Source organism: Rhopilema esculentum, chromosome 4 (genome assembly GCF_057945365.1).
Source record: "Rhopilema esculentum isolate cy_ngs chromosome 4, ASM5794536v1, whole genome shotgun sequence".
Lineage (NCBI taxonomy): Eukaryota > Metazoa > Cnidaria > Scyphozoa > Rhizostomeae > Rhizostomatidae > Rhopilema > Rhopilema esculentum.
Genome location: NC_142818.1, coordinates 11,534,576 through 11,556,003, shown reverse-complemented (window position 1 = coordinate 11,556,003; position 21,428 = coordinate 11,534,576). Strand labels below are relative to the sequence as shown.

General features: G+C 37.0%; 3 protein-coding genes across 3 annotated transcripts; 1 reads left to right on the top strand and 2 right to left on the bottom strand.

Annotated features, from left to right (window-relative positions):
- Positions 1-1,668: 1,668 nt before the first annotated feature.
- LOC135690958 (zinc finger MYM-type protein 1-like) lies at positions 1,669-2,877 on the top strand. The gene has a single exon (XM_065208656.2). It carries the CDS (start codon positions 1,669-1,671, stop codon positions 2,875-2,877), a length of 1,209 nt encoding a protein of 402 aa, XP_065064728.2.
- A 2,094-nt stretch (positions 2,878-4,971) lies between these two features.
- On the bottom strand, positions 4,972-21,355 carry LOC148960425 (interphotoreceptor matrix proteoglycan 2-like). Its single transcript, XM_089116013.1, has 4 exons — positions 20,762-21,355; positions 6,869-6,927; positions 6,089-6,222; positions 4,972-5,759 (listed from the first exon to the last, which is right to left on the bottom strand). The coding sequence occupies exons 1-4, from the start codon at positions 20,879-20,881 to the stop codon at positions 5,212-5,214; spliced, it is 861 nt and encodes a 286-aa protein (XP_088972139.1). The 5' UTR covers positions 20,882-21,355; the 3' UTR covers positions 4,972-5,211.
- On the bottom strand, positions 12,091-16,739 carry LOC148960426 (uncharacterized). Its single transcript, XM_089115221.1, has 2 exons — positions 16,369-16,739; positions 12,091-15,962 (listed from the first exon to the last, which is right to left on the bottom strand). Exons 1-2 carry the CDS (start codon positions 16,718-16,720, stop codon positions 13,513-13,515), a joined length of 2,802 nt encoding a protein of 933 aa, XP_088971347.1. The 5' UTR covers positions 16,721-16,739; the 3' UTR covers positions 12,091-13,512.
- Positions 21,356-21,428: the final 73 nt, after the last annotated feature.

The following is a 21,428-nucleotide window of genomic DNA, read 5'->3' as shown; positions in this document are numbered from 1 at the left end:
CCTACCCCCAACTTTTTCAGAAAGATGGTCTCTGAGATTCATGCAAATCCGATGAGAAAATGGGGGGGGGGGGGTAGGCCTACGTTCTGTGAATTGTGTCGCAAGATTATTTCAATGTAAAACACAAAATTTGTTATTAAATTACATCCTTAAGATTTATTTATCTTACAACAGGAAAACATGAATGGGTCAGATTATAATAATTTAATCCTTTGAAAGAGAATATCAATAGTTGTTTCCGTATATTTACGAAGTTCACTTCATCAACATTTTTAACGTCTTAAAAAGAATAGTAATTATCTTTCGGCTCTCTGCGAGAAAAAATGATGAATTTGTTGCTGCATATCTTGACTTTCACTCATTCATCTGAAAGACAACGAAATGGCGTGTGCTTCTGTACGTGATCCGTCTTCTAAAAACGTTCTGAACATCGACAATGTCCTTGCAATGGGACAAATTAAGCCGGTTATCGATTTCCCAAAATCAGTTATTTCTGGGAAAGACTTTCGATTTCAGAAGAGATGGTATGAGCAGTATGACTGGTTAGAGTATTCAATTGACAAAGATGCAATCTTTTGCTTTTACTGTCGCATCTTTGGGTCACAGGGTAAGTGTTTTTACGTATTATTTATGGTTATTGGTTATTCCATCGTTATTCTTAGGCTAGCTGTCATATTTTAGTATATAAAACGTTTTCCCCATCTTCTACGGGCACAGTCGGGCGCAGTCCTACATTTAAAAAACCATTAGAGAGGCATCTTTAGCCCTGTGAGAAATATTAAAAACTTCCTAATAAAAATGCCCACGTGGGGAAATGGCTACCCAAATAACCTTTGTATGAAAATGTGTATTTCATACCACATTTGAAGCTTCACATAAGATAGTGGCAAGAATGTAGCACGTAACTCATGAAATATTCAAGAAAGTCCTAAATTTTTTAGTCCTAAGAAAGTTTTCAAAATCAATTCTTGAAAAACGGCCGCAATCATGAAGGACTTTTGTATTCTTATTTTATTTTGCCTAGTCGTAGTCCATCTATTCATTAATTTGATGATTTGAAACAAAAAACAACTATAAGAAAGTTCTCACGATAAAGTTTCTTAGAAGTGAGATAGATGCTGGAAAACAGAGTTACTGTAGGACAAAAGCGAGCGTATATAATAATGAAAGTATACGAGATTTTAAAAATGACATCGACGTAAATTTCCTTCAAATTTTGAAATAAAAAATGCTAAAAAATGTTTGTTTCAGTTGGTTGTTCTGAGAAAATCTTCACAGAAGATGGTTTCCGTAACTGGAAAAAGGCAACTGGAGCAACAGGCCGCTTGGAGAAACATTTGAAGTCGAGAGCACATCAGCTGAGTCGAGAAAAAGCTATTTTGAAGGCTGAGAAAGCTAGAGGCTGAGAAAAAGGAAAATCAGAAGGTGGTGGAAGTTATTATTGATGTTATCCGTCATATCAGTCTTCAAAACGAGGCTATTAGGGGTCATGATGAGAAACCAACATCTGAAAATCAAGGAAAATTCCTAGAAGAGATAATGTTTTTAGCAAAATATCACGCTCCCTTAAAGAAATGGCTAGACAGTCGTCCCGAAAATGTTTCTTGGCTTTCGCATGATATACAGAATGAAATGATAGATCTTCTTTCTCAAAATGTCATAGAGACAATGAAAGAACAGATATTAGAAAGCAAGTATTATTCAGTGGAATGCGATGAAGTCACCAGTCATAAAAAGTCATACATGTCTATTATCGTACGTTATGTTTATCAGAATGTTATTCAAGAGAGGGTTGTAGGGCTGAAAAATGTATTGAGCTTGAAAGGAAAATCATTGGCTGACATCATCATTGAAAAGTTGGGTGTATTGCAGATTCCATTGCAAAACATGATAGGAAAGGGCTTTGACGGTGCAAGTAATATGTCCGGCACGGACAATGGGGTCCAACAACATCTCAGCGAGTCTGGGGCTACTCTTTCGTTGTACTTCCATTGTTTTGCCCACAGTCTAAATTTAGTCCTTGGGAAGACAGCAGAAACGCTACCACTGGTCAAAGATGTGTTCGACACAATTGGCTCTATTTATAGAGTCATGGAAGGTTCCCCACAACGCACAGCAGTCTTTGAAAAGTGGCTGAAAGAATTTTCCATAAATGAAGGACGCAGGGCCCTCCGATCTGTATCAGACACCCGTTGGACTGCACGGGTCGACAATCTATCAGCCACTGCAAATACATTGCAGGCTTTGATTGCAGCATTAAGAGAGTTGGAGCCGAAAGAAGCTGCGTGTGCTGGTCTCTTAACACAACTGAACTCTTTTGAATTTGTGCTCAAATTGATGATTCTGAAAGAAGTCTTTGAGATTTCTAAGTATGCATCAGAATATCTCCAAAGGGCCGACATGGATATGGTAATGGCAGTCGACGCTGTTCAGACCTTGATACGACGAATCACTTCTCTTCAAGACGAGAAGCATTTTGATGAATTGGTCTGCAAAGCCAAAGTTCATGCTTCTAAGTGTAACGTCAATAATACCTTCAACGAAGCAAGTAAACGACGCCGCAGACTACCAGAACGCCTAGGAGATGGTCAAACTTTGCTTGACGCGACATTCAGCCACAGCATTGCAACTCCTTCAGAGTCCAGTCAGTCGGTTACAGCAGTAGATAATTTTCGTCATGTCTTCTACTACCTCTTCTTGGATTTGATGCTCAACGAGCTTGGGAAGAGGTTCTCTGTTGAGTCATGTGAGGTGATGATGCAATTATCAGCTTTCAATCAACTTCACTGGAATGCTGGTAACCAGGGAAAGTTGGCAAATTTGCGAGCCGTTATGGTATTCCTGCACAGCCGACCTGTCAAGAATACATGCTATTGAGAGAATCGCGATTCTTCACCAAGCTGCTGTTAGAAATGGACGAACGGAAAAAGAAAGGCTGGAAGAATCCGTGTTTACCATTAATTCTGAAGATGTTCCAGCAGAGTGACTTTGAGAGCCTTTATCCAAATCTACATTTGGTAATCAGAATTGCCTCGTGCATCCCCGTTTCTATAGCGTCTTGTGAGCGATGTCATAGCAAAGTGAAGCTAATTAACACTTATCTTCGGGCTACAATGACAGAAGATCGTCTGGAAAATCTTGTCCTGATAAGCAGCGAGAGGGATATTTCGAAAAAAATAGATTTATCGACCATTCGAAAGCAATTCGCTATCAAACCTAGGAAACTGGCCTTATGATCAAGTTGTGTTGAAAAAAACTACGAACCTTGTTTATTATAAGATTGTTTGACATTGTTATTCATTGTTTTAAATTCTCGTTTTAGATTAATGATACCTTTTTGTTTGGCACTTCCCAATAAACAAGTTAAAGTTAAAGTCTACATGTTGTGTTGCTCTAATAATGTATGCAGAAAGAGAAATCAAAGGATCCTAAACCATTTTGAGACCTCGGAAATGAGAAAATCCCGGGAGCTTCCGGGGGCTTCGCCCCCTGGACCCCTACCAAGGCGCTGCCCTGGACCCGTTGAGGAGCTTCTTACAGCGTCCCCAGACCCCAGCTGTTTTAGGCAACGGCCTCTGGCCATTGCATGCGTGCCTTCGGGACGCCATGTACACATAGAACAGCAAGAGACAATTTTTAAAAACTTCTTGCACGCCCCTGAACCCCCCCCCCCCCTTTTTTGGAGCTGGCGCCGCCACTGAGGGCGTGCCCCAATCAGTGCCCTCGCCCCCCCCATGGCGCAGCTACTTGATTGCTCTATAGCCAGTTTTCGATCAATTTTTTCAGCATGTTATGCCAGAGCAACATTCTTTTCTAGGAAAAGTATACTTATAGAAATCCTCATTTTAGGAGGCTTACGTTTTTCATGGAAATCGTGGATTTCTTTCTTTTACTGCCGAATACATAATTACTTGATCATAAAGTATCTCCGATTACGTTAGGCAGGAAAAGCAAAACTATTAACAAAGGATTAAGATACCCCCAAAAAAAGTAAGAAAAGACTTTAAGGAGGTACGGATTTAGCCGGGGGCTGTAGACGGAGCGACACCCCCCAATATTTCTGCTTCCTTCGGAAAATTTTGTTTCATTCGGTAAAAATCATTTGTTGGTAGTCAGTAGTAACAAAGTAACGCCAAGAATCTACTTTATTTATTTTCTTGTCAGTATTTATCTTCTTAAAAGTGGCGTAGCGAGGGGGGTAGGAAAATTCTGAAATGTATCTGAAGCTAATCTCAAAGGCGTCGTTCTTGAGACATTCCCGATCAAATAGAAACTTAAATGCTGAAATAGTCCATTCCTAAAAAACTGGATTCTGAAATGCTTGTCGTGGATTTTGCTCCAAGGAGAACGGACTTGGTTTAAAACTTTTGAATACTGTTTATGATTTTTAGATATTTCGTTACCACGTTGAAAAATCAATTTTTCAAGCAGTGCTCTCTCGCCTTGCACCATTTAGGATATAAATGTTAGTGGAATCGTGAAGACAGTCGATAATATGGTCAGCCACAAAACGCTACATATGACGCTGTATAAAGGGAAATTGCCACGTGGAAATGCCACAAAAGGGGTGTTTTTCAAAAATCATAGGGGTCTGGTCACCAAAAATTATTCTCTTTGTCCCACCAATCTTCCAACCCTGGCTACGCCACTGCTTCTTGAATACGCCCCTGATTTTAAGGCAGTAGTGAAGAAAACATGCTTTTCTTTACAAACTTGTTACATTTCTCCGTGTTAGGCAGGTTTCAGCACGTGGCCTAGTCCCAGGTGCAAGGAAAACATGGAAGTGAAACGGACAAAACTTGTCTTCAGTTCCTTTTTTTGCAGATTATTGAATTGTTTTGTCGGTGAATTGCAGAAATTATTCAATGGAATTACTCTTTGATGGATCAAATCTTCCTAACGCATCTTGGACTTTCTGATCGATTTCTTTGCAGGTATAAGGAACGTCAATGAGGAAACAAGAGGAATATCTAACCACTCAACAGTTTATCAACCAATAGCAAAAAATGTAGAAAAAATTTAGTAAGTAGAAAACAACGTCCAACCGTATAATAACAAATTTAACAAAATGTTTAACGATCTTAGATCAAAGAAAAAATAAATTGTTAGATAAAATAAACCAAAGCTGATTGAAAAAGTAGCAATTTGTAAATCAATGATTTCCTTTTGATAATAGTCGCCTTTTAGACAGCTGGTAAGTCTGTAAAACCATTAAACGTCTTTCTCGTCTACTTTCAGGGCATCTTGTTCATCGGCATGTTCACTGTCAACGGCTACCTTGTTGGAGAGTACTCGCACAGAAGATTGAGTGCTTTTGTTTGAATAAGGCACTTCATCATAAGCACTCAGATTCGTAAATGTCTTCAGAGGATAGTCAGATAATTTTTTCGCACTTGCTGTGTCATCAAGCTGGATCACTGTACTGACATGGTATTTCCGTTGATTTTTCTTCCACACGAGAATTCCAATAATGATAATTAAAAGCAAGCCTACCATTGATAAGCCTACAATCAGACCAACGTTGTTGCCTTCTTTTTCACATCTGTTGCCTGAGTAGCCACTGGCACACCTACAAACCCTGTAGTTTGGTCCACGCTCACATTGGCCACCATTTAAGCAGAATGAGGGACTGCAGTCGACCTCGCAGGTTGATGATGCAGACGGCTTGTAGTAGCCTTGAATACAGGCACAGTATCCGTGGGTGGCATCGCTTTTACACTCCTGCTTTGCGCCACAATTGCCAACCAGTCTACAGTGGTCTGTTGAGGCAAATTGAGACAAAAAGATTAACGTGCAAAAGAGACATACTGCTGTCCCTTGTTAATGTATCCAGTACCCCAGAAGGAACAAATACATCTTCTGTAATGAAAACCAAGCTTAAGAGAAAAAATGATTATAACAGATTTTCTCTTAATAGAATACACTTTCCGATCATAGAGAGTCGAAAGCTTTACATTATCTACAGGTATAGCTAAAAGCTTGACGCAAATTAAAGGGAGGGGAGATACAAAAGACTGGCTAGCAAATCAGGCTTAATTCTTAAACTGAAATAAAACTTGATATTAGAGGTTAAAGGAAAGGACCTTACCAACAATTTTGTATGAAGAATCAACTGACAGAGGTCCAACAGAACCGGATGCGATAGCATTACTGAGCTTGTCCAGAGGGTCGGACAATGATGTAGAGAAGACCAAATCAGCAAAGGCTATGACACTTCCATTCCTGTTGACGTCAAGGGACATTAAAAAACGCTGTTTCTTATAAGAGGCAGGCATTTTAAACGCAGCCATTTTTACATTATACTTGAAGCGACATTTTACCAACCCTTATATATTTAAGGTATTCAGGTGATACATCAACGATGCAAATTGAAACATTCAGTATCTATTGATTAAGTAAACTTTGATACTTATGAACAAAATTGCTTTCTACATCCTTATTCTAAATGACACAAACGTTTTGTATAAATCAGCAGTTAATGGGAAATTAACAACCCTACCATTTCATCAATTTTCAGCTGTAGTTTAAAGCAATACTAAAGAAGCTTCAAGTTCCTTTAAAGTAAAAGGCTAGCAGTCTTGCCAATCACGTTGCTGCTTCTTCAGCATTCACGACACAACAACGAAGGTAAAAAAACGCTTTATAACAATTCAGACAATAGATAATATTGATAATTCATTAGAATCTTGAAATTTACGAAGCAATATAGAAGTCGTATTGTAGTCGTATCGTAGTCATGTTGTAGTTGTATTGTACTTTGTAGCCGTATTATGGTCGTATGGTGGTTAGATTATGGTCTCATGGTTGTTAGATTATTGTCATATTGTGGTTATATCGCGAACAAGGAACTAACAGCAGCAGAACAAACCTGAACTGGTTGATTTTGACAGACATAAAGCCTTCTTCGGCGGCATAAATTCTCTCTACCTAGAATTAAGATATCATAGGCTTATGAAGTCAATATATGGTTTCAGACATATTCGATGATACAGGCCCAATGGTATTGCTTGCTGAATACAATTCACAGGGCTTGATCATCAGGGAGACAAATACTTGAGCATCATCAAATCCTTTCAGTTGTGATACATTGGTCATCGCACATTATGACTGCATTTAAGTTCAAAGTTTATGATGCATTTTCGTTTCATTTTGCATTTTTTGGAAAGATTCCTCTGCTTTTAGAAGGGTTTCACAGGTCTAGTCAGATGGAGAGATCAGTTGTTTCGTGTGTAATTTGAAAATGATAATACAGGATGGTCGTGTTTAAAGGAGCTCTGATGTTTTTGGCTTGCGCACTTTTTCTTTATCGTTTTTCGGCCACATACTCGTTCCTGGATAGTGATTATAATGCTTGTTGTTCTTATGCTATCGTCGATTCACTGGGTAAAGGGAAAAAGCAATGGGTCAAATTTAAAGCATCCAAATCGTGCCGTAAGATTTTGGTGAAGTATCGGTGCAAATCTGTGCCTTCTCCCGCTTCTTTCTTGGTTTGGTGCTTGATTTTATCTGGTGATGTTGAACTCAACCCTGGTCCCACAACGAATAGCAGCAGCTCGTCCAAGTCAACCGATGCTTCGATTACTATGCCTGTATCAATTGATACCTCTAAAAAGGCTCTTCATCGTCCAATTTCGCATCTGAGCTTTCTGCCATTCATGAAGTTCTACAATGCTTAAAGGTGGGCCAAGAATCAATTCTCCATAATCAAAAGGCCATAATTTCTCGTGTCGATCTGGTTGAAAAGGAAATAAGAAAAGTTCAAAATTCTGTCGGGGAACTGGAATCAAGGCAAGTCAATTTTGAGAAAGACCTTGATTGTTTGAATTCACATGTAAATGAAACAAATTCCCGTGTAAAGGATGCTGCTTTCGAACCTGATCGCCTGGAACAATTTTCAAGAAAAAGCTCGGTGAGGATTCACAATGTTATCGAATCTGACGGGGAAAGTGTCGAAGAGGTTGTCATCTCTCATTTAAAGACGGAGATAAATGTGGAGATTACGGCTTCTGAAATTGATATCGTCCGGCTTATTGTAATTTGCGAAATTTCGCCGAAATTTCGTACGAAATTTCGTTACATGAAATCCACCTTTTATACCTGAAATCGAACCACAAACCAATTGAAAGTGATATATAAACCTTACATTCCTTGTCTACCATCATAAGAACGCATATTTATTGCATTATAAAGCGACATGTTTCTTCTCGGTCTCCAGCGGTAGAAGCCATGCTTTCCGAGCCCGTCCCAAAGAAGACGGGGGTTTAGTACATAGTATCTGGCTAGCGAGACACAACGTCAATGCCGCTGTGACTGCAACAGAGGAGACAAAGTGTAATGAACAATTAGGCTGTCATTTGCAAATACAACCTTTCAATCGTTCCAAAATAATCAACAAAGTATTTACGAGAGGTCTGTCCAAAATAAATTTTTGCAGTGGAAAACAGCTTAAGTCATATTGTATGCTTATTTTAGTTAGAATTAGGATCCAAAAGATTACCATGATCCACGGGAGAATCAAATATAGCAAAATCCTCGCTTTAAACTGCGTTTTAAAAAATTAGTAATTTGCGAAATTTCGCAAAATACAGTTTTTTTACAATTGCTCAAATGGGGCCGTATCAATATAAATCACGTCAGTAGGGTATGGTGTGTCTACAAAATGAAGGAACAAGTCGCCTTTGCCATTAACAATGTATGCCCTGTTGCTGTTTAGTCCTGCTTTAGAGATTTTAGGTTTGACTCTCGGCCCTTAGGAAATCGACCAAATTTTCATATGATAAAGATCATATCATTTTGGAAAAGAATAGAAAACGACTTTACGATCAAAAGGGAACACAATTACAGCAAAATCCTCGCTTTAAACTGCGTTTTAAAAAATTAGTTATTTACGAAATTTCGTAAAATACAGTTTTTTTACAACTACTCAAATGTGGCCCTATCCTATAAACGACTTTTACCCTCATTTTGTTGACACATCATACCCTACCGACGTGATTTATGTTGATAGGGCCACATTTAAGAAGTTGTAAAAAAACTGTATTTTGCGAAATTTCGCAAATTACTAATTTTTTAAAACGCAGTTTAAAGCGAGGATTTTGCTGTAATTGTGTTCCCTTTTGATCGTAAAGTCGTTTTCTATTCTTTTCCAAAATGATATGATCTTTATCATATGAAAATTTGGTCGATTTCCTAAGGGCCGAGAGTCAAACCTAAAATCTCTAAAGCAGGACTGAACAGCAACAGGGCATACATTGTTAATGGCAATGGCGACTTGTTCCTTCATTTTGTAGACACATCATACCCTACTGACGTGATTTATATTGATACGGCCCCATTTGAGCAATTGTAAAAAAACTGTATTTTGCGAAATTTCGCAAATTACTAATTTTTCAAAACGCAGTTTAAAGCGAGGATTTTGCTATATTTGATTCTCCCGTGGATCATGGTAATCTTTTGGATCCTAATTCTAACTAAAATAAGCATACAATATGACTTAAGCTGTTTTCCACTGCAAAAATTTATTTTGGACAGACCTCTCGTAAATACTTTGTTGATAATTTTGGAACGATTGAAAGGTTGTATTTGCAAATGACAGCCTAATTGTTCATTACACTTTGTCTCCTCTGTTGCAGTCACAGCGGCATTGACGTTGTGTCTCGCTAGCCAGATACTATGTACTAAACCCCCGTCTTCTTTGGGACGGGCTCGGAAAGCATGGCTTCTACCGCTGGAGACCGAGAAGAAACATGTCGCTTTAATGCAATAAATATGCGTTCTTATGATGGTAGACAAGGAATGTAAGGTTTATATATCACTTTCAATTGGTTTGTGGTTCGATTTCAGGTATAAAAGGTGGTTTTCATGTAACGAAATTTCGTACGAAATTTCGGCGAAATTTCGCAAATTACAATAAGCCATATCGTCCACCGTGTAGGACGACGCTTTGGAGTTTGGAAAGTACCCACGTGCAATTTTGGTAAAGTTTCTTTCACACAAGTCGAAGGAACATATTATGAAAAAGAAAAAGGAAGCCAAGAGCATTAAAATAACAGAGGACCTCGCCCGTGGCATAAAAAGTATGCTTAATGAAATAAACGCTAATCGTGGACCCCTTAACATTGAGCGCGTATGGACTATTGACGGTCGTATAAAATATAAGCATTTCAACGACTCGTTCATTCACGAGGTACGTTCATACAACGATTTTTTCCGTCTTACAAACAGTGCATAGGGGGTGGCCGAAATGGTCCTTTTATAAAAACTCACCATCGTTTTTCTAATTTTCATTTACATACACAATCAAATAGTTATCGTGCATTTCGTAATCTATATTCTATGCCAAAAAATGTCAGTCACTCTGTTCCTAGCACATTACGGCTTTGCGCTTGGAATATCAACGGTTTAAAAAAGTTAAAAGTAGCCGAGGCATTTGGTGATCGTGACAATGATCTTTCTCAAGCTCTGGAAAATAATGATATTGTTTGTTTGTCTATCTGAAACATGGCGAGATCAAGGTGATCCCGAATTTCGTGATCTTAACGAAAACTTTTCTGTCTTCCATCAGTTGGGGTGCAGAACTTCTCGCTATGGGAGGTCTTCTGGCGGGATGTCTCTTTTCGTTCGTAACTCTCTGGTATCATGGTGCCATATTTTACAATCGGATGCATATCATTTTTGGTGTCGATTTGATAAAATTGCCTTTGGCCTTGCCGATGATCTCTTTGTTTGCTTTGTTTATATTCCACCATAGTCATAAGAGAGAGATAGTCTGGAAGCGAACAATGGGCTATTGTTTTCTGCGATTGTACGCGCCTTGAGGTTGAACCAGCAACATCAACAACCCGAAGGTGCACAATCTGGCTGATTATGGCCGCTAACAAACACGAATCTCTACCTGTTGAGGAACTTGATGATATTTTGTACCTGATTAACGAAGGATTTCTGGAAGAAGATGAGGAATTGAATAGTCAGATTGAAGATATTGCCATAGAAGTTACCAGAGATGAAGAAAATCCTGCAGGTTTCGAATGCAACGTCTGTGGGAAGGCCTGCAAGTCACGCCGTGGACTATCAAGGAACACAAATTCGAAACATCGTCATGTTACTTCTTCCTCTGACGCTCCCGTATCTTCCTTATCCAGTGCTGCACAAACATCTTCTTCTTCTAACTATTCTGCCGATGAAATAAGTCGTCAAAAGCTTCATCCACTACAGCTAAAAGCCATCGTATTGAAATGCGCCGAAAAGATCTCTTCAGATGAATGCTTTCCCTCGAGTTTGCGAGATCATTTTTCTAAGGGATTATTTATATTCACAAATGATGATGCTGTTGAATTATGGTCGAAATTGAGAAAAATTATAGATAGTTTCAAGGGCGATGCTGAAAAATTTTATTCTGGTTTTTTTTCGTTATTGGTTGTCAATGTTCTTCCATCAAAATTTGAGGAATCTTTCGTTACAAATACGTTGATGTCAGAAGTAGCAAACCTTTTATTGAGTCATCTATCTGGTGTTGAAAATTTGGATGGTACAAAGGAGCCTGAGTCTTTGTCAGCAAAGGAGGAGAAAAGTTTGCAATATCTGGCTGGTTTTATTTTACATAAACTTTATTCAAAATTTTTTTATTCTACTAAAAGCAGAGACATAAATCAACAAATTCTTTCTCTTCTACAAGCTTGCAAAGTTGAAATTGATGAGTCTCAAACTCTTATTAATGCTCTTGACAGAGGTGGTTTATGGAGAGTGAACAATAAGGTTCAAAAAGTTTTTTTGCGATCAGAATTGTTATTTCGTGCGAGAACTGCTTCTTTTAAAACAAAATTGGCTTGTGAAGATTTGGTTTCAGAGATTTTGAAAGACCCTTCTGTTCTTTCCAATTACAATGACATTTGCCTGAATGCCAGCCTTGAAATAAGTAAAGAAGTTAGTATGGATCTCTTAGAGCACATGGTGACAATATACTTTCGAGTAAGAACTTTTTCTTTTGCAAAGGATATCAGGGAAAAACATAAAATTTCAAAAAAACTGGCAAAGAAGCGGTCTCTCCGGACAGAAATCAAGAAATCCAGTTCTACAGACACTCTACAGAAGTCTAATTTTTAAAAACGGATAATAAATGCAAATTTGGGATGTTTACAAGAGTATACACATTAAGCTATAATTTTCATTTACAGCAAATAATCAGAGATGATGGATGGTTGCAGAGTCATGTAACCCTTTGACATTGCAGTACAACCAGACGGACAGGGTTTGAGCCCTAATGGAAACTTGTAACAAATCCAATGACATGGATTTTCTTTATTTCTGTGATCCTGGAGTTTGGTGTTGAAACATATAAATTCACATTCACATATTCTGTACTAATTAGGGGGTACTAAGAATAAATATGATGCAACAGGTTTAAATTAGTCACTTAGAGGGCCCACATTGAGATCTGTAGGCTTGTAATTTTGCACCCGACATAAGCTTGGTAATCCTATTGTTTATCCCTGCTTTAAAATTGCTAACTAGGCTACTACTTTATGATTATATGAAAACGCAACTTTGATTTTAAAATACAGTAACATTTTATAACAAAATAAAGTAAGCAAATAAATTGAGTACCAGAATGAAATAAATTAGTTTGATGAATAAAAACAAGACATTTCAAGCACATACTCATTATTAAGTCAAAACTACATTCTCAAAACGTCTTGTTTTTAACTTTGTTGTTTTTAATTTATTTCATTCTGGTACTCGATTTATTTGCTTACTTTATTATTATTATTTTGGAAAAAGTACCACACGCAACATACATATTTTATAATATTTTATAGTTTATATGCTAAGGCAGCTATGGTTTTTACTTATCATTCACAATTTACAGTAGTTGTAATTATTTAAACAAAGATAGTGTACCAGATGTGCAAAATATTATACAGTAGCAACAATCACTCAAGGCCCACTGAAAACTTTAATTATAATTTGAAAACAATCATGTGGTTTATATCACAGCAAAATTAAAATGATGAGCACACACTAAAGAATCATACTGACATTCAGTTATGTAGACAATTTGACATCTACATGATCAAATTCAAAGCTTTAATTGTTTTTTAAAACTCATCATTTTTGCTTTGATGAGGATAGCTTTCTCACGTTGTTCAGATATAGTTAATTATTAGGATTAATTACATCATGCAATATTCCATTCGTTATTATTGTATTACACAAAATACTACGCAACCTACAGTGTGGGTCCTGAGTATATTAACATAAAATAATTGTCAAGGAATTTTTGATAATTTTCCAAATGCAAATGCAAATTGCTTTTTGTATATTGTTGCCAATGCTATATGAAGGTTTCACCAACACTCGATAACCATGCTAATATTCTGAGGCCTGCACTGTAGTTCTAGATTCTTAAATGGTCAAATAAAAGGTTGTTAAATAAAAGTTTATGGTAAAATAAAATTAATGTGTACTGTATACATTAAAGTTGTAAATATAAATGTTTTGCAATATTATTAGCAGTTACTTCTTTTTGCTTCTTTTTGGCAATGGCTCTGTATCGTTGACATATTTTCCAACCTGGATGTTAACATTTCCAGCAATTGGACGAACAGAAAATTGAGACTTAATAGTGTTGTCATTGTAACCAACATCTCTAACTGAAGGGTTGTCTCTGCGGCTTCCAATTGCACGCTGTCTGCCAAAGTAGTTTTCAAGATCATCTTGGCAGAAACGGTTAGATAAAACATAAGGAACACCATTTTGAAGGAGAAATTGGCAAACTTCTTTGAAGGAAAGGACACTTGTTTGAAGACCTTCATATGTTTGCCAAGAAATGAACATACTGCTCCTTGCATTTTCTGAGAAATTTCCTTTGCGCTTTTCAATAGAATCTTTCCAGTGTGAAAAATATTGAAGAAATTGATCCAACCAGGTGAATCTTGGATCCTCAACATCAGAATATGGCTGTAAAAAGGGTTTTCTCTTCAGGGCATGCTCAGTGGTGTTTCTGACATTTAGACAGTCAAAAAATTTGTCCATCATTGAACAGAACTTGGCTGTTGCAGAAGCTTCAGGGGGGCCAAATTTATCCAAGCAGACTGCAACTGTATCACTTAAAACCTGAGCAGCAAGATGAACCCTCATGACAGAATATGGTGTTAAATTAAAGTGATCACTGGTTAACTTGGGGAGCATCTTCAGGCCACTGTCCAAGTCATCAAAATAGAACTGAGAAATATGAGACCAGAGGATGTGCAAGCCGTCATTCCATAAGAGACGTGTTGTACGACCAGATCCTGATTTTGCAAGACAATTACGAGCTGTTTTCATCAAATGAGGAACATCAGCAAAGAAATAAATGTACCGTTCATCTTTACTGAAAAGATTCTTGGTACGATAAAGAACCTTGTCATGACTGTCACCATCAAGAGCTTTGTGCATGCGGAAGAATTTTCGATTTGGAGATGCTCCATCAGCAGTGGCAGCAATGACTTTCAAATTGATATTCTCAAGAATGTTTACTGCTTTCCAGAAGATGGGGAAGATTTGATAAGATGTTGCACCAGTGGTAGCAAATGTTGCAAGACTGAAAGAAAGAGGATTGACAATACTTTTGATGAGGAATACAAGGACATGTGTGGCTAGCTGTTGAACATCTTGAAGAGTGGCAAAATTTGTGTCAGTGTCACCAAGATCAACAAAGCCAATAAGCTCACCAGTATGCTTGTCCCAAACCAAATCTTCTTGGATCTTCATTTCATCAAATAAAATGGTGACAAATCTTTCAGCAGGAGAAAATTCCTTTGTCTTTACAGACAAATCATTAATAATGTCGGGATTGAATCCTCTTCTTGGACGAATATAATTCTTATAGTCTCTCAGTGTTCTTAAACTTGGCAAGACTAAAATACCAGAACCAGTTTTGCTGTCATAGCGAAGATCAGAATATGCAGAGGAAGATTTTGAGGCAAGAGAAAGACAAAACTTGATGACCATTGGATGATATCTAATGCTGCTGGATTTGGACTCAGCTATATAATTCTGTTGTTCCTCCCAAAACAATTTCATGAAAGGTGGCACATCTTTTTCATCACAACCACTGAACAAGGAAATCAGATCTTTGCTAAGTTGAGGATCAACTGGTTTGCTGTGATTTGCCAAGGACTGCCTCATGTCTTCAATTTGCTGCTCAAATTGCTTGCATTTCAAACGGTTCTGTTGCAAAGTTAGCTTTATTCTTTCAGGGGCTGTAAATTTAATAGGAGCAAACAGCTTAGCAGGCTCATTTAATCGACTTTCTTTTCGTCTGCTTTCATAGATAAAATTTGCACCTTGAGCAAGGCAAGAAGAACATTGATTTTTACCTAATAAAAGGAGAGAACAGTTTGCAGATCGTAAAAATTCATCTTGAAGCCATCTTTTTTGGGAAGAGCTTTGTTGATATTCAAGAAATGAGAACTTTCTTGGGATCACATGCCTTTGAATGCTTGCAGTGGCTTTAGCATCAGGTATATAAATTCCTTTGCATAATAAAGATTGCTCAATTTCTTGAATAAGATTGGACAAGGTAACATTTGTTAAAGATCGTTCATATTTTCCATACAAATCATGGTCATCAGTGAGCATCCAGCCAAAAACTCGCAAAGAAAATTTAAGAGAAGGTTCCACAAAGATTTCATATTTAGGAAGCAAATAATCCTCGATATTGGAAGCAATGGTTACCAAGAACTCAGACATATCAATTTGCCAAGAATCTCCGAGCTTTAGCTTTGAAATGCGTTGCTGAAATTCGGGAAAGCTCTTGTAAACTGCCATAGGAACTGAAGATGAGGAGACTGTTGAAGATATGTTTTCTTCTCTTTTCTTGATAGCTGTTGTTGAACGCGGGGGAGGGGGAGAAACAGAGAGGCTCTTCTTTGGAAGATGCAGTGATGGCAGCACTCCATCTTTAAGAGCTTTTCGTGTTGGATCTATGGAATAAAATAAAACATACAGTCTCATTTAGAGACCTGATTTTTCCTTATAGACCTAAAATCCAGCAACATGATAACATGAAGACAAAGCAACATTAATTAACCGTATGTGATAAAAAGGTTGCTGTAATGCAATAAAATGCAATGGATGTAAAACATTTTCAAATTAACTATCAATGCCAAAATAATGCATCACTAAACGCTCAATGCGCCAGCAATTTCACATACAGTATTCCTGCCATCAGTGAAACGAAAGGAAAAGCAGACGTCGAGTTCACTGATTTAGGCCCAACCTTGGCAATCGCTACTGGTGTATCCTAAATAAGTGGCATAAAAGAGATCAGAAAGCAAATATCAAAAGCTTTGAGCAGTTATAGATGAAAAAAACATAAATATTACTTACAAATCCAAAGTTGTTCCTCGGAGAAGTGTCTTTCACAAATATATATTTTGTTTGTATCAATTTGACGCTGGAGGTTCTGATCAATGACCCGATCTTTGGTGACAACATTAATTAATTCACTTCTCCATTTCTTGTTGGTTTCGCTATTTGGCAAAGGAATCTTAAAAATACTAAGCTCTTTATTTCTTCTTGATGTTGAACAACCAAAGATCGAACAATTTGCTCCAGGCATTTGGAAAAACTGCGAACATACACCATCCACAACAAAACAACACAACGCACAAAATGTGTGCACTTTGGGAGGTCCGGGCGCTAGGAAAATCTTTATCAAAGAGCTAGAACAATAGCGCATTGTTCGCTTCCAGACTATCTCTCTCTTATGACTATGATTCCACCGAGTGACTCAATTTGGTTTAAATCTGGCAGAAGCCTAAATTTTGATATCTTACAAGACGAATTTGCTAATTATGACGCAAAAGGATCTATTTTAATTCTTGGTGATTTCAATGGTAGAACTGGGACATTGCCAGATTTTATCGTAAGTGATTCAGTAGACGATTTTCTACCGGTCGTTAATGATTACTCGCCAGACACTGCTCTAATTACTAGGCAATCTAGTGATAATACAATTAATCATAGCGGTCGATTGCTAATTGAATTCTGTAAAACTGCAGGCCTTCGGATCCTTAATGGCCGTACTGATAAAAACCGCTCATCACATTTTTCTTGTTTCACGTCCAATGGTAACAGCACAGTAGATTACGCTCTTGCAAATCAGAAAACATTTGGTCTGATTAGTGGCCTTAAAGTTGGGAACATGAGTAGCTTGTCCGATCATTCTCCTATTGAGATCTCAATTAAGCAAAGTGTTAATTGTAATAATTCAACAGTTAGCTCTAGCAAGCCCGACAATGTATCTTCCTCGGCGGTTGATGTTCTTATGAGCAATTACACAAAACAATACATCCCCAGTGTTGATTCCCATCAGAAAATTAAACTTTTTATCGAAAATGATAATACCCTGACTTTTCTGGAAAATTTGGAAACTGATCTTGATGACAAGTCCATTCCTGTTGGTCATACTGTTGCATTAATGCGCAAACATTTAACTCAAATTGCGGAAGGTTGTCTTAGAACTAAGAAAATTTTTTCTAGTAACGTACCGAAGAAAAAACATTTTGTTTGGTTTGATAACGAGTGTAAGTCCAGCAAAAAACTGCTAAGTACTTCACGTAAGGCCTTACAAGCAGCCCTGAGACTCAATAAACCTGACCCAATACGTTCTAATACTTTACATGAGGTTTACAAATTAGAGAAAAAGAGACACAAAGCTCTTTTGAAAAGAAAACGCGCTTCCTACCTTACAAATGCGAAAGAAGAGCTTTGGCTGCTTAAAAATGAATGCCCAAAGCAGTTTTGGAAAAATCTTTCAATGTCATCTTCCAGTAAATCGTCAATAGATTTTTCAAATGAGCAAATCTATGCCTTTTTTAATGATCTTCTTAGTAAAAATACTCCTGTTTCTCCCCCTAAAAACCCAAGTCACTTTGCGGCTGCTGATGATTCCGGTAACGACTTATTCACTCTTATAGATTCTAAACTAAATGAAGAAATTGATTTATTGGATGTGAAGAATATGGTTGAAAAACTCAAATCTGGCAAAGCACCTGGTCTTGATTTGTTGAATGCTGAACTCTTCAAACATTTAAATGACCGTTATTTTACTCTCTTTGTTAAACTTTTTAATAAAATTCTAGATTCTGGTGACTTCCCAGAAGAATGGTCTGTAAGTGTCATTGTTTTGCTTTTTAAAGGTGGTGACACAAAATATCTTGACAACTATAGAGGGATTACCTTGCTTAGCATTTTCGGAAAGCTTTTCTTGGGTATTCTTCTAAACCGCCTGAATCAGACAGTGGAAGAGTTTAACATTCTCAAGGAGAATAAAATTGCTTATAGAAAATCATATCGAACCTCCGATCACATTTTCACGCTTCATGCTTTAATTGAGAACACATTTGCTAGTAAGAAAACTCTTTATTTATGCTTTGTGGATTTTAAGAAAGCTTTTGATTCCGTTGACTACAAAATTCTTATTGATACACTGTTGTCTTATGGTATTAATGGTAAAGTGTTAGATGTCATTAAGTCCCTGTATGCAAAAGTTAAGTCCTGTGTAAGGGGCCAAGACAGCCTAACTAATCTATTTTCCTGCCATCGTGGTGTTAGGCAAGGTTGTTTGTTAAGTCCGTTGCTGTTCACTTTGTTTCTTAATGACTTAGACTCAAAGATTAATGCTGTGTCTACCGGTGTCAGATTGGGTGATGGAAATATCTGCACCCTTTTATATGCTGATGACTTAGTTTTATTAGCTAATTCTGCTGATGATCTGCAATCCCAGTTGAACGAGCTAAACCAGTTCTGCTTGTCCATTAATATGGAGATAAATACTTCCAAAACCAAGATAATGGTTATAAGAAAAAACAAGAATAGATCTAAGGCATGCAAAATTTGGAAATTTGGTGATAAAGAGATCAAAGAATGCAATGAGTACAAATACCTTGGAGTTACTTTTAAATCTAATGGTTCCTACAGTGCTCATGTTGATATAATTAAGAAAAAAGCTCAAAAATCTTACTTTGCTCTGTTATCCAAAAGCAACGAATGGGATGGTTTCAACCCAGGACTGTTTCTATTTTTATTTGACAGTACAATACTTCCTATTCTAAATTATGCCACTGACGTATGGGGATTTGGTACATGGGAATGCCTGGAAAAAATTCATCTTATGGCTTGCAAGTCAACCCTAGGTGTTAAAGGATCTACAACGTCTCTTGGGGTTTATGCGGAGTTGGGACGTTGTTCGTTGCTTGAACATAGACACATTAATATCTTAAAATTTTATATTCGTTTAATAAATCTTGATTCCTCCAGATATGCATACAGAGCTCTTCAAATGTTAATTAATGATGCAGATTCCGGTGTTTCTAATTGGGTCAGTATTGCCCGTTCCCTGATGACCCTTTACAGAATACATACAACCGATAACTCCACTATCGTGAAATCAAAAGTGTCTTCCCATTTTAGGTCAAAAATTATGGAAAATTTAAAAGAACAAACTATTCTCAATAAAAAGCTTTGTACATACGCATCTTTCAAAACTGTTTATAAGTTTGAGCATTACTTAAACTTGATACCTAGCAAAAAGAAAAGATCCAACTTTGCAAAACTACGTCTCAGTGCCCACAACCTCAGGATTGAAACAGGTAGATACGGGAAGAATCCTATTCCTAGGATTGATAGAAAATGTCCGTATTGTCAATCTTTTAATAAAACTGCTGTGGAGGACGAAATTCATTTTTTATTAGTTTGTCCCCTTTACGAGACTGCTAGGAATTCTATGTTATCTATGATTTATTCAAAATTTCCCAGAATATCATCCCTTGACCTTTGTGATAAGTTTATTTGGTTGATGAGTCAAGAAGATACGGATTGTCTGATATCGATAGCCAATTTTATATCGCTGGCTTTTGAGTCACGGGAATCTTTTGGGAAGTCCTCTACGTGCATATCCTCGTAACGTAAACTTTCCAGCTCGTCATCATTTTTTTTATCTGTTTATCTTTGTATTAGCTGTTTGCTGTTTTCTGAGATTTATTGTTAATTTGTAATTATGTTAACTTGTAAGTATAGTAATTCTGTTTGCTGTTTTCTGAGATTTATTGTTAATTTGTACTTATGTTCTGAGATTTATTATTAATTTTTAATTATGTCAACTTGTATGTATGGTAATTGTGTTGGCGATGGGCCATTTCGGCCTACAAGCCTTATATATATATAAAAAAAAAAAAAAGTAATTACAGTCATTGCATTAAACCAGCAGGACTCGGGTTTTTAATGATATGCTAAGCTCTGTAAGGTTAAAGCAATTGATTTGTATACTCAATTCTTTTCAAATCTTTGATATCAAAGTTCTGAATTCTGAACTGCTGACATCCGACAGCTTGGAATTCCAAACTTCTACTGTGAACCGGATTCCTACGCTTTCCTTCTTTGTGTTTTGCAGAGCTGTACCAATTCAAATCAAACCAGTAATTATCATTCTTGTCATTATAACTATAATAATTAATCACATCAAGATAAATTTTGACTTGGCCTAAAGCGTCCAGTTGTATCGTATCGTTTTGCTATCACTTTGTTCTTGTAGCAAACTTTGAAGATGAGAATCAATTCAGTTCAAGATAAATTCAATTCAATTAAGAATAACGGTATAGCAGCTTAATGTTGTATGCGGTGTCTCTTATAAAATGTAAGTGTAACTTTTCAGTGGAATATATATGTAGAAAAATAGATAAAACATTTACTAAAACTATTTGTTTCATAATATACTTACAGATGCAGTTGCTGGATGAAACACTTCCTGGCATTTTAGTTGTTCTTCCACTTGTACAGGCATTACAATGTGGCAAAAGCAGATTCTCCCTATACAAGCCAGTTTGGCAAGCCATTCCATCTTTCGATACTTCTTTTCCACGTGGACAAACAGCTACAACGTATAAACAGAAAAGATTTGTGATAGCTTGCTTGATTGAAATTTCTATTTATAGCACAAAAAACAAAAGAAATCTCGACATCCCAAAATTTAAGCTTGAGAATACAAAAAAGGATTCCACTTCTCTAGGCTTAAAGCTTGGAACAAAACAGCCATAGAACTAAGGGAGATCCCCTCGCTCTATCAATTCAAACGAAAATTAAAAGCTCATTTGAAGAGCTCAGAAAGCCCGAATTAAAACACGACTCTCAGGAAGATCAGACGTCAAATTCAATTCACGCATATTATTAAATAATTTTTTAAAATTTTGTATTCCATTATTAGTTTTTTTTAGCTTATCATAACTTGTGTTAAGGTTTCTGGTGGGATATCGTGTTGAAATAAGAATTTTATAAAAAAAATAAAATACGTGAAAATACCCCCCAGGCCTTTTCTCCATTTGCTCTTGTTTTTCTGACTAATTCTTCTCGAGCTCCCCTTTCCCCTACCCCCTTTGTACTTTGTTTCC

Excerpts from the sequence above, each read along its gene's own strand:
- LOC135690958 (XM_065208656.2), top strand. The coding sequence starts at position 1,669 with ATGAAAGAACAGATATTAGAAAGCAAGTATTATTCAGTGGAATGCGAT.
- LOC148960426 (XM_089115221.1), bottom strand. The coding sequence starts at position 16,720 with ATGCGCTATTGTTCTAGCTCTTTGATAAAGATTTTCCTAGCGCCCGGA. Across the intron at positions 15,963-16,368 it reads CGAGGAACAACTTTGGATTT|ATCCAACACGAAAAGCTCTT; the intron begins GTAAGTAATATT and ends TTTATTCCATAG.
- LOC148960425 (XM_089116013.1), bottom strand. The coding sequence starts at position 20,881 with ATGGAATGGCTTGCCAAACTGGCTTGTATAGGGAGAATCTGCTTTTGC. Across the intron at positions 6,223-6,868 it reads GTCAAAATCAACCAGTTCAG|GAATGGAAGTGTCATAGCCT; the intron begins GTTTGTTCTGCT and ends TGACGTCAACAG. Across the intron at positions 5,760-6,088 it reads TTCTTCATACAAAATTGTTG|ACCACTGTAGACTGGTTGGC; the intron begins GTAAGGTCCTTT and ends TTGCCTCAACAG.